The sequence below is a fragment of the Chaetomium strumarium genome (assembly GCF_033439665.1).
Source record: "Chaetomium strumarium strain CBS 333.67 chromosome Unknown B0T15scaffold_1, whole genome shotgun sequence".
Taxonomy (NCBI): Eukaryota; Fungi; Ascomycota; class Sordariomycetes; order Sordariales; family Chaetomiaceae; genus Chaetomium; species Chaetomium strumarium.
The window spans coordinates 221,298-230,870 of record NW_026944429.1 but is presented as its reverse complement, the minus strand read 5'-3'; the positions used below and the strand labels follow the sequence as shown (position 1 = coordinate 230,870).

Here is a 9,573-nt window from a genome sequence, read left to right as displayed (position 1 = left end):
TCATGGCCTTCCACAGCCAGGAAAGGACGCACCTGTATAGGCCCTCAGATTGAAGACGGCGCCCAGTGTGACTGGAAGCCCTTCGCCGATCCGGGATATTTTGTTCCGTCATTCGGATATGTAGTTGTAGCGACGCGGCGTGTCGCTACGCCTAGGCCTAGCCTAACCACCCTGCCATGCGGAACCTGTTGTCGTTGTTCCGTTTATTTGCCGTCCTGTGACATTCAAGCTCAAGGCGAGACAATTGACGAGCCGTGACCTGTGATCTTCAGCAGCGAACGGTTCCGGACCCAGCAGTGGCGCTCTACCATGCTGGATCCGTCCCTTGATCCGAGTTAATGTTGTCGTTGGGTTTGGGGATTGACGAACCATGACTTGTGAACCTGCGATCTCTGGTTGCGCGCAGGTTCCGATGCCTCTGTGAGCCCATGCCCGACCCAACCACCCAACCATGCAGGCAGGCCCCAGAGTACCGGCTGCGGGCGGCGATGTCCGCTGCGATGGGGTAGGCGTCGACGACCAGAAACTCTGCGGCGGGCTTGAACCCCTTGCCCCCGCAGAGGGCAGGCCAACGTCCGTGGCGTCGTTGGCATCGACACACCCGCGGCCCGCTGCCTGGTTAAGAAAGTCAGACATCACCACAGAGCCACACGGCGGAAGGCCGAAGATGATGTCTGACAGACCGGCGGGGGGGGCAGGGGGCGCGGTGCGGTTGAGGATGGACGCCCAGTTGACGGCATCCGTCCAGTAATAACCGATAATTGTAAGAATTAACGTCGTAAGACCTTTTTGTCTGACGAAAGGTTGGATGTAGGAGGAAGTTTGGAATGAGGGAGGAGAGAAGGGGGGAGAGGTTAATATTTCTTAGGCTGTAGGGTGAGAGGATCGTTGCTGATTCTCATTGGAGCCTTACACACGACACATGGCACTCGTTGGGGAGGATGGTAGGCTGGTGAGGGTAGCCTGCAACCAGGTCATGTGCCCTATCAGAAGAGTCTTTTGCGTGCAGCAGAATCGCCACCTCCTGATTACTGGCTCCTTGCCGGTCGTTAAGGGGGTAGGGGATGACGTACCGACGATACATGACACTGATACCTAGAGGGTAAACCCCTGAGCTGCCTGGCAGCAGCCAATAGGGACGTTGCAACGTTTATTCACCCCTTTTCGGTCGTTAGGGGGAGTGGCAAGGATAGCAAAGTAGGTCATGTGCCACCTATAGCAGAAGCGGATTGTGCGCGCAGTAGAGTTGTTACCTCCATTTGCGGCCATCACCACCCAGTTGTAGCTGCCCAACTCGACAATTTTCACAACGGCATGCGCATCATGAAGAGTTTAGATGCCCGAGACCCAAAATGGTGATGATTCGTCTGACGAAAAACGGGCGCAACTTACGATGGGCCATAAAATAACATAGATGTCGAATATTGGGTATTTTGAACAAACCTGCAGAATAACCGTAGCGACGACCGGAGTGATGACTGTGATGTTACCTCCTTATTCCCACACATTTCACTTCGCCGACTTCTATCCTGTCGCCCCTACCACGATGTCGACACGCCTCTCTCTCTCTCTGTCGCTGGTGTCGTGGCGGGCGCTGCAGCTGCAGGCGATGGCGATTTTGACTTTGCCTTTGTGGCTTTTGGGCTGTTTTGCCTTCGTCGACTGTCTCCCCGTCGGCGGCTACCGGCAACCCTTGCGCCATAGCACTCTTGGAGCTCCTGGAACCCTCCTTTGCCTTACCATCCTTCTCGGCAAGAAACTCCTTGATCTTCTCCACGGCCTCCTCGTCCGCTTTTGGATCATCGATGAAAGAGCCCTTGATCTTATAGCTCCTGCGGCGGGCCCTTAATGCGCCGTGATGATGGCCTCGACGGAACGATATCATGACTCCCCCCTTCAAGGGACGGGAGGCGTTGCGGGGTCCGGAGTCCGGAGTCTCTGGACCGGGCTGACTGGGCTGGAAGAGAAACCCCAATACGTTCGAGAGAAGCCTCGAGGGCTTTGGTATGAGCTTATTATAGCGGGTCAGAGTATAGGACTAATCCCTCGGCGGTAGGCTTGACACTGACCGAAGGGAGGCGCTGGTGTTTGCGATGGGGGCTGCGCCTAGAGCCCCTGAATCGTTGGTTGTTTATCTCCATTTCGACATGTAAGATTCAAGTCGTGACAGCTTTCAAATTGGCCGATCGAGCCCGTAAGTCAAGCAATACCATTTCACAATTCTAACTGAAGTAGTTCTAAGCCTTTTGGGCTAATTACCCTCCGATTGCCAGTGATGCTCACCCCTGATGTTTGGTTTCTCCACAGTAACGGTTTATCTTGGCGTGTGAAGTTGGTGGTGTTGCGGGCAGTCGGCAGCATCATGTGACCCAGTCCCACATCACCCCAGCATGACTTACCACGTGACTACTCCGTACTGGGAGCCCCGCAGATTCACAAAATTTTACTTCCCATTTCCTCCAGCCAGCGATTCCAACCACGACTCGTGAGGCCATAACCATTTTCACCACGTCCATGCCGGATTCGCATGTTTGTGACGCAGCACGCTGGAGCGGTTGTCCGGGACCTGTTCTGCCTGCAATTTGGTATGACATTTCCCCGCAACCTCAGTCGTCACAGGTAGGTGGGAATGGAGGTGCAGTTTGTCAATCGCGCAGACACTGCTAGACAACCCGATAAAAGGTTCTCTTTTCAGGTACTTCTCACATAAGGTGACTACTAGTAATCAAGCAGTAGCAGCAGCAACCCTCTCCAGCCACTCTCGAGCGAACCGGCAACGGACCTCTTTGGTGAGCCTCTCTTCGGAGGGCCTTCTCTTCCCTACACGTCTTGTGTTGGGTCTCGGAAGGGGCTGGGCTGTGGGGCGGGGGCGGACTTTTGGTCTGCTCTTGCGAATGGCTGCGAGAGCAATTCCGTTTTACCATCCAGGGCACTCATAGTCCGCGCCGTTCTGGCTGCGTCTTTGCGCAGGGTCTACAGAGGCGAGGCTCCAAAAGGCCCGACATGTTAGTTCAGTATTACAGTTCAGTGCTTCTGTTCCTTGAACAAGTCGCACTTCGCTCAAATGCAGTTATTACATCCGAGTAAGACATTTGTGTGAGAGCGGCAGATCATCAATGGCCCCCAAATGTGGGGCAGGTGTCGGGCTACCCCTGGCAATCCAACGACGTCATCCAGGGCCTCAATGTACCTGGCCTGACCATCAGCTTGCTCAACGGTGACAACCAGCCCGTATCGCGTATTTGTTTTGGTTGGAACAATCGTCGATGTTTTGAGACATCGTGACGCTCTGTGCCCCGTTGTCACGAGCCTATCGCTTCTGTCCTTGGTTGGCTTCAATAGTAGCACAAGCCAGCGCCACCGTATCGCATCCGAGACAATGCCGGCACAGAACAACTCCAGGCCGTCCAAGTTCGGGCACCTCCCCCTAAGCACATCGGGCCCGCTGGAATGCGCTCTCAAAGGCACCGTCCTGCTGAACCACCCCTACTTCAACAAGGGCTCGGCCTTCACCAGCCAGGAACGCCATGACTTCGAGCTGACAGGCCTGCTGCCGCAGAGCGTGCAGACGCTGGAGCAGCAGGTGCGGCGGGCATACGAGCAGTACTCGGCACAGCCGGACGACCTGGCAAAGAACACGTTCCTGACGTCCATGAAGGAGCAGAACGAGGTTCTTTACTTCAAGGTAATTACTCGTTAGCTCTGTTTCTGTTCGTCGATCTCCATGCCGGGTCTGATCAGGAGAACGCTGACATAAAATTACGGGCAGTTGTTGCTTGATCACCTCGAGGAGATGTTCAGCGTCGTGTATACGCCGACGGAGGGCGACGCCATACAGAACTACTCGCGGATCTTCAGGCGGCCGGAGGGGCTGTTCCTCAACATCCATGACATCGATCGTGTGCACCATGATCTCTCACTGTGGGGAACCGCAGAGGATGTCGATTACATCGTCGTCACGGGTAAGGCGAACCCGTTCCCCCTTTTTACTCGCGAAGCTAGCTGACTAACCAGACGCACATAGACGGGGAGGAGATCCTGGGCATCGGCGACCAGGGGTGCGGCGGCATTCTGATCTCGATCGCTAAGCTCGTGCTCATGACGATATGCGCCGGCATTCACCCAAACCGTGTGTTGCCCGTCGTGCTGGACTGCGGCACCGACAATGAGACCCTGCTGAGCGACCCGCTGTACTTGGGCCTCAAGCAGAAGCGTGTCAGGGGCGAGCAGTATGACAGGCTGGTCGAGACCTTTATCAGGTCCGCGCGAGAGCTGTACCCGAAGGCTTACATCCATTTTGAGGACTTTGGCCTTCAAAATGGTAAGTGGCAAGATGGAACTGCGCTTGTGGACCATTCTTTTCTTTTCGGAACAGGCAGAAGCTGAAAGAAGAGGGCATAGCACGACGGCTTCTCGACAGATGGCGGCCGGAGATTCCTTGCTTCAATGACGACGTGCAAGGAACTGGGTGCGTGACGCTTGCGGCCATACTTGCAGGTCTGCATGTGTCAAAGCAGAAGCTGGGCGGCCTCCGCATGGTAGTGTTCGGTGCTGGGACAGCCGGAGTCGGCATCGCAGACCAAGTGCGTGATGCCATCGCGGAAGAGCGAGGCATCAGCAAAGAAGAGGCTTCTAAGCAAATCTGGTATGGGATCATGTCCCTGTCCTCACCACCGGCGAGCCTTTGCTGACATACCCGCTGCGGGTCAGGCTCATAGACAAGTCCGGCCTTCTGACTGCCCAGGTTGAAGGGCTATCCGATGCGCAGAAGACTTATGCTAGGTCAGAGGACTGGTCCGGGAAGAAGATAGACCTTTTAGGGGTCGTCAAGGAGGTCAAGCCCAACGTGTTAGTGGGCACATCCACCGTGCCCGGGACCTTTACTGAAGAGATCGTTCGGGAGATGGCATCCCATGTGGACCGACCCATCATCCTCCCACTCTCCAACCCGACAAGACTGCACGAAGCGGTGCCTGCGGACCTGCTCTCGTGGACCGACGGGAAAGCCCTTGTGGCCACAGGGAGTCCGTTCAAGCCCGTCAAAGGCCCCTGGGGCGCGGACGGTAAGGAGGTCGAGATCGAAGTGGCGGAATGCAACAACAGCGTGGTCTTCCCGGGGATCGGGCTGGGTGGGGTGCTCTGCCGCGCCCGGCTCGTCACGGACAAGATGCTCATCGCCGCGATAAACGGGGTGGTGGAGTTCAGCCCGGCGCTGAAGGATGAGACAGCGCCATTGCTGCCGGGCGTCGATATGGTACGCCAGGTGAGCGTGAGGGTGGCGCGCAAGGTGATCCAAGCTGCAGTGGACGAAGGGGTGGCGACAGAGGAGGGCATCCCGGAGGATGAGGGCGAGTTGGATGAATGGATCAGGGAGCAGATGTGGGATCCCGTTTACAGGCCGCTCAAATATGTCGAGGCGCACAGCGCGAGTCGGGCGGCGAAGGGTGAGCTGCGGGTTGTGGGCAGCTTGCCGCAGAGAGGTTAGTGGTGGACTGGTGGTGGATTTATTTTCAGCGTCAATGGTTGCAAGCGTATCCGAATGAATGTTGGAAAAGTGTCGTGCTATAGTTCGAGGTAGTGAAGTTCTATCTCATCATTCTCATGCCTATATCGGCGTGAACCACCCATTCCATATCCCAGTATATGCCAACCGAAACACGTCGCTGCCGTTGCATTGCTCTGTGGGATGAAATCCAAACATTCTGAGGAAGTGATGAACGGTCTTAACATGCCACGTGACAGCTCTGTACAAACCGGATTACAGATATGCAAGCTTGCAACTGCGTTATGCAAGCAACATAACTCCGTGATTCGAATATCCCAAGACGGCGCACGATCACAGCTCAAGATCTCCACCACCATCCAGAGAGGAAAATGCAATTATGGATTTTACAATCCTCATACCGGCATTTCTTTACTTGCTGTTAGCTCATCAAGCACAAGCCGGGGGTTACACACCGCCCTACATGACCCTTCCCGCCCCGCCCAGTTTGCCAGACGCTGTGGCGACAGGCTATGTGAATCTCTCCGACGGCGTCGATATCTGGTACGCTCATTTCGGCCCAACCCTCGAAGAAAGCTTCGCTCGCGGAAGGGCACCGGTACTGTTTCTTCATGGAGCACACGCGAGCTCCGATTACTGGGGTCATCAGATCCGGTATCTGCTGTCGCAGAACGATCCTCGCACGATTCTGGCAATAGACTCCCGGCTGATGGGGCGCTCGACCTACGGGGATATGACCACGTCCTTTGCTCGCAAGGCTGCCGATGCCATAGCTGTGCTGGACCACTTCCACATCCCCCAAGCTGCCGTGGTTGGCTGGAGCAACGGAGCAGCCGTCCTGATCAACCTCCTTCTGGACTATCCGTCGCGTGTGGAGCGCGCTTTCGTTTTCGCTGGTTGGTATGATGCAAGCACCAGCCTCAACCAGACCACAGGTACTGCACAGTACAATGCCACCAGTGCGGTCTACTTCAACCGCACGTTGGAAGAGCTAATGCGCTTGTCGGTACATCCGGAGTTGGTTCCGGCGGCACGACAAGCTTATTATGAGGAGTATATGAGGGAGCCGCATTGGGACTCGACTGACTTCGCGCGAATACCGACGGGTCTTGACAACTGTCAGGATTCGCCTCTTGTATGGTATGTCGAGGCTGCTGAAGAAGAGGTTATCAATCGAGGAGTAGCAGGGATCAGTAAGTCATACACAATGTCCGCGTGTCCCAGATCTAGAGGAGTATTAAGGCCAAAGGGTCGGGTGGGATGCCTCAAAATTTTCGATGACTCCTTGATACCTACCAAAGGCCCGGCCAGGTATTCACTGACTGGGAATTCATAGTGCACAAATGGACCCCCGGCTCAACCCTATGGGTGCTCCCAAATGTTAGCCACTGGGCGTAAGCTGACTTTTCCACTCTCCCCGGTATGTTAGTTGAGTACTGACTTTGCCCTCAGGCTGCTGCAGGATCCTGTCGCGTTCAACGATGTGCTGCACAGGTTTCTTGAGGATCCGAGGCACTGTGGCCTGTGGGGTGCGACTTGCCTGAATCCAGGTTTTGCCCAACAATTACAGGACCGAGGTCCAGGTTTCCCTTTGGTTGCACGGTGACGTTGCTGAGCAGTAACAGTACTCATATTGGAATCAGCTCAAGGTCGAAGTCACTGAGGAAAGGCTTGGAGGAGAATTCAGTGTGTAATTATTGTTCGTTGATCTCCCTTTGGCAACGCGTTGTATCACTCGGCTCTCGGAAAGAATCTAGAGAAGGGGTCGTGCTGGAACCATTGCTTTGGGACTTGATCCAGTCAGCACTTACTTATATAACTATGGACTCGGCCGGCCTCGAATGCATCATGACACTCAGTATACCGTCCTGGATTCCGCGTTGAGTGCATCACACCGTGGAACACAGCTCGAATAGAAACAAAGAGCAGGCCCTCGGAACACAAGTTCCGCACTTGGTCTGGCAGCAGAAAACTGTGTAAAGCTAGAAGCATAATGCCGTCCTGATTGAGCGCACTTAGAACTCTCCAGTCATAAAATACGGTTGCGTTGTTGGGCAATCATGCTCAGACTTTTGTCATGGTCCTCGCGGTGGGAACTTGAACTCTCCCGGTTGTTTCCATAAATCCCCTGAGATGCAGTCGCGGACTCGCGTGTCTGGCTAGTACCCCACAGTGACAGGGTTAGGGTCCCATCAGCTCACACTTGAAGCCGCACGTGACTGCTCACAAATCCGGTAGGGTTTCCGGTCCACACCAAAAATTATCGCGAATCGCCGTCAATTTCCAAGCCTGCCTTTGCGTCTCCCGAAATTTCGACTCCCCCATCGTCAAGTCGCATTTCCGCAACCAGACAGTCACAATGGCCAAGATTTCGTGAGTACATGCCGCCGTATTGCTCCTCGCGCAGTTTCGATCAGCGACCGCTGCAACCCGAACCGCCGCTCTGCGCTACTCGTGGGAGGAACTTTGTGGGGGAGAGGGGGGGAACTCACAGGCGAACCGACGACAAGCGGCGCCCTCCTTCGAGGGCGGCGGGCGGTGGGCACGCGGAAGCTATCGCAAAAACTGCGGTCGAAACCATGAGCAACTGTGCTAACACCTGTCGAACAGGCGTGGTGCCCCCGGTGGCAAGCTCAAGATGACCCTGGGTCTCCCAGTGTACGTGCCAACCCATTCCGATTTTCGAGTCGCCCCCCTCCTGCCCGTTACGACACCGAATTCCCTTCGACCACCACGGAACGAACCTGGAAAAATCAGAGAATGTGCAAGGCTTGGGATGCTAACGTGGAATGCAGCGGTGCCATCATGAACTGCGCGGACAACTCGGGTGCGCGCAACCTCTACATCATCTCGGTGAAGGGTATCGGTGCCCGCCTCAACAGGCTGCCCGCTGGCGGTGTCGGCGACATGGTGATGGCCACAGTCAAGAAGGGCAAGCCCGAACTGCGGAAGAAGGTCCACCCTGCCGTCATCGTCCGCCAGGCCAAGCCGTGGAAGCGCTTCGATGGTGTCTTCCTCTACTTTGAGGACAACGCTGGTGTGGTATGTGGTGTCCCAAAGGGGTGGGGAAGAGCAGAAACAGTGCTAGCGGAGGCTGCTCGCGCCGGGCTTACTGTTTTCCTGCTTGGAAGCGGATGTTCGCTAACCATACGCAGATTGTCAACCCCAAGGGCGAGATGAAGGGCTCTGCCATCACCGGGCCCGTCGGCAAGGAGGCCGCCGAGCTCTGGCCCCGTATTGCCAGCAACTCGGGTGTCGTGATGTAAGGGGGGTGTCCGGGGAGAGCGATGGGTCATTGGCATGCGGCTTTTTCGAGGAGCGAACGATTCTGCGGACCGGGAACAATCTTCCGCCTTGGACGAGGAAGATACGGAGTGAAAGGCCATAAAAGGCTTGGGCTGGATTGGCAGGCTTTGCATTTTCGGCTGCGGCGTGCTAGGGAGTCATACTATGCATACACAGGTCAATTCAGAATCCGTTTCTCGAACCCCGGTTTCTCGGAGGGTCTTGTCTGAGGGTTTGGGCAGGAAGATGCAAGACCAACAACGAGCCCACAGCAGGGCCACGCAGGGAGCACGAGTCGCGAAGGCGTCAAGGACCCGGGTAGCTATCCTCGACTCCTCCAGCTGGCTTCTGCTCGTGCGATGTCACAGCGCATTTTCACTTCGCGGCCACGCCGGCTTGCTCTGTGGAACCTGTCAGGGCCTGGATCTGCGGTACTCCTGGTGTGTATCTCTGGACAAGCCTACAGCTGGCGATGGCAATCGCAGCTTTATTCACTAGCACATGTCGTCCAACTACTTCTCGTATCAGCAGCTATCCTTATTCCTGAAATCGCACATTGTGGCTAATAAGACCTCGTGAGAGACCAATTATGGAGTGTGACCTTCGTGCCATCCCGACTTCTCTTGAACACCCCACCCGTTTGACCTACTAACACCGTGGCGCACCGAGCTGAAGATAAAATAGTCCACCCCATCAGTGTGAACCTTCCGCTCCGTATGCTTCACAGCTCTCATCCAAAACATTTCTTCGCCTACTTCAAGTTCCCAACGCCCGAGTCGAACCCA

At 55.6% G+C, this 9,573-nt stretch overlaps 4 protein-coding genes across 4 annotated transcripts; 3 read left to right on the top strand and 1 right to left on the bottom strand.

Annotated features, from left to right (window-relative positions):
* Window positions 1–1,042: 1,042 nt before the first annotated feature.
* On the bottom strand, window positions 1,043–2,289 carry B0T15DRAFT_515355 (uncharacterized protein). Its single transcript, XM_062868184.1, has 2 exons — window positions 2,070–2,289; window positions 1,043–2,011 (listed from the first exon to the last, which is right to left on the bottom strand). Exons 1-2 carry the CDS (start codon window positions 2,139–2,141, stop codon window positions 1,487–1,489), a joined length of 597 nt encoding a protein of 198 aa, XP_062725161.1. The 5' UTR covers window positions 2,142–2,289; the 3' UTR covers window positions 1,043–1,486.
* An 899-nt stretch (window positions 2,290–3,188) lies between these two features.
* On the top strand, window positions 3,189–5,627 carry B0T15DRAFT_1776 (uncharacterized protein). Its single transcript, XM_062862260.1, has 5 exons — window positions 3,189–3,685; window positions 3,770–3,962; window positions 4,025–4,321; window positions 4,402–4,645; window positions 4,711–5,627. The coding sequence occupies exons 1-5, from the start codon at window positions 3,380–3,382 to the stop codon at window positions 5,483–5,485; spliced, it is 1,815 nt and encodes a 604-aa protein (XP_062725160.1). The 5' UTR covers window positions 3,189–3,379; the 3' UTR covers window positions 5,486–5,627.
* A 59-nt stretch (window positions 5,628–5,686) lies between these two features.
* On the top strand, window positions 5,687–7,591 carry B0T15DRAFT_515349 (Alpha/Beta hydrolase protein). Its single transcript, XM_062868183.1, has 3 exons — window positions 5,687–6,696; window positions 6,840–6,897; window positions 6,956–7,591. The coding sequence occupies exons 1-3, from the start codon at window positions 5,883–5,885 to the stop codon at window positions 7,107–7,109; spliced, it is 1,026 nt and encodes a 341-aa protein (XP_062725159.1). The 5' UTR covers window positions 5,687–5,882; the 3' UTR covers window positions 7,110–7,591.
* Window positions 7,592–7,862: 271 nt separating this feature from the next.
* Window positions 7,863–8,769, top strand: B0T15DRAFT_481103 (ribosomal protein L14 domain-containing protein; the record flags this gene model as incomplete). The annotated part of the gene is made up of 4 exons (XM_062866004.1): window positions 7,863–7,876; window positions 8,114–8,161; window positions 8,299–8,545; window positions 8,659–8,769. The coding sequence occupies 4 exons, from the start codon at window positions 7,863–7,865 to the stop codon at window positions 8,767–8,769; spliced, it is 420 nt and encodes a 139-aa protein (XP_062725158.1).
* Between the last annotated feature and the right edge of the window lie 804 nt (window positions 8,770–9,573).

What these genes read in the sequence shown, in the direction of transcription:
- B0T15DRAFT_515355 (XM_062868184.1), bottom strand. Translation starts at nt 2,141, where the DNA reads ATGGAGATAAACAACCAACGATTCAGGGGCTCTAGGCGCAGCCCCCAT. An exon ending in AACACCAGCGCCTCCCTTCG is followed by an intron (nt 2,012 to 2,069) that starts GTCAGTGTCAAG and finishes CGCTATAATAAG; the next exon opens with CTCATACCAAAGCCCTCGAG.
- B0T15DRAFT_1776 (XM_062862260.1), top strand. Translation starts at nt 3,380, where the DNA reads ATGCCGGCACAGAACAACTCCAGGCCGTCCAAGTTCGGGCACCTCCCC. An exon ending in CGATTACATCGTCGTCACGG is followed by an intron (nt 3,963 to 4,024) that starts GTAAGGCGAACC and finishes AGACGCACATAG; the next exon opens with ACGGGGAGGAGATCCTGGGC. An exon ending in GAGGCTTCTAAGCAAATCTG is followed by an intron (nt 4,646 to 4,710) that starts GTATGGGATCAT and finishes GCTGCGGGTCAG; the next exon opens with GCTCATAGACAAGTCCGGCC.
- B0T15DRAFT_515349 (XM_062868183.1), top strand. Translation starts at nt 5,883, where the DNA reads ATGGATTTTACAATCCTCATACCGGCATTTCTTTACTTGCTGTTAGCT. An exon ending in TCGAGGAGTAGCAGGGATCA is followed by an intron (nt 6,697 to 6,839) that starts GTAAGTCATACA and finishes GGGAATTCATAG; the next exon opens with TGCACAAATGGACCCCCGGC. An exon ending in CCAAATGTTAGCCACTGGGC is followed by an intron (nt 6,898 to 6,955) that starts GTAAGCTGACTT and finishes CTTTGCCCTCAG; the next exon opens with GCTGCTGCAGGATCCTGTCG.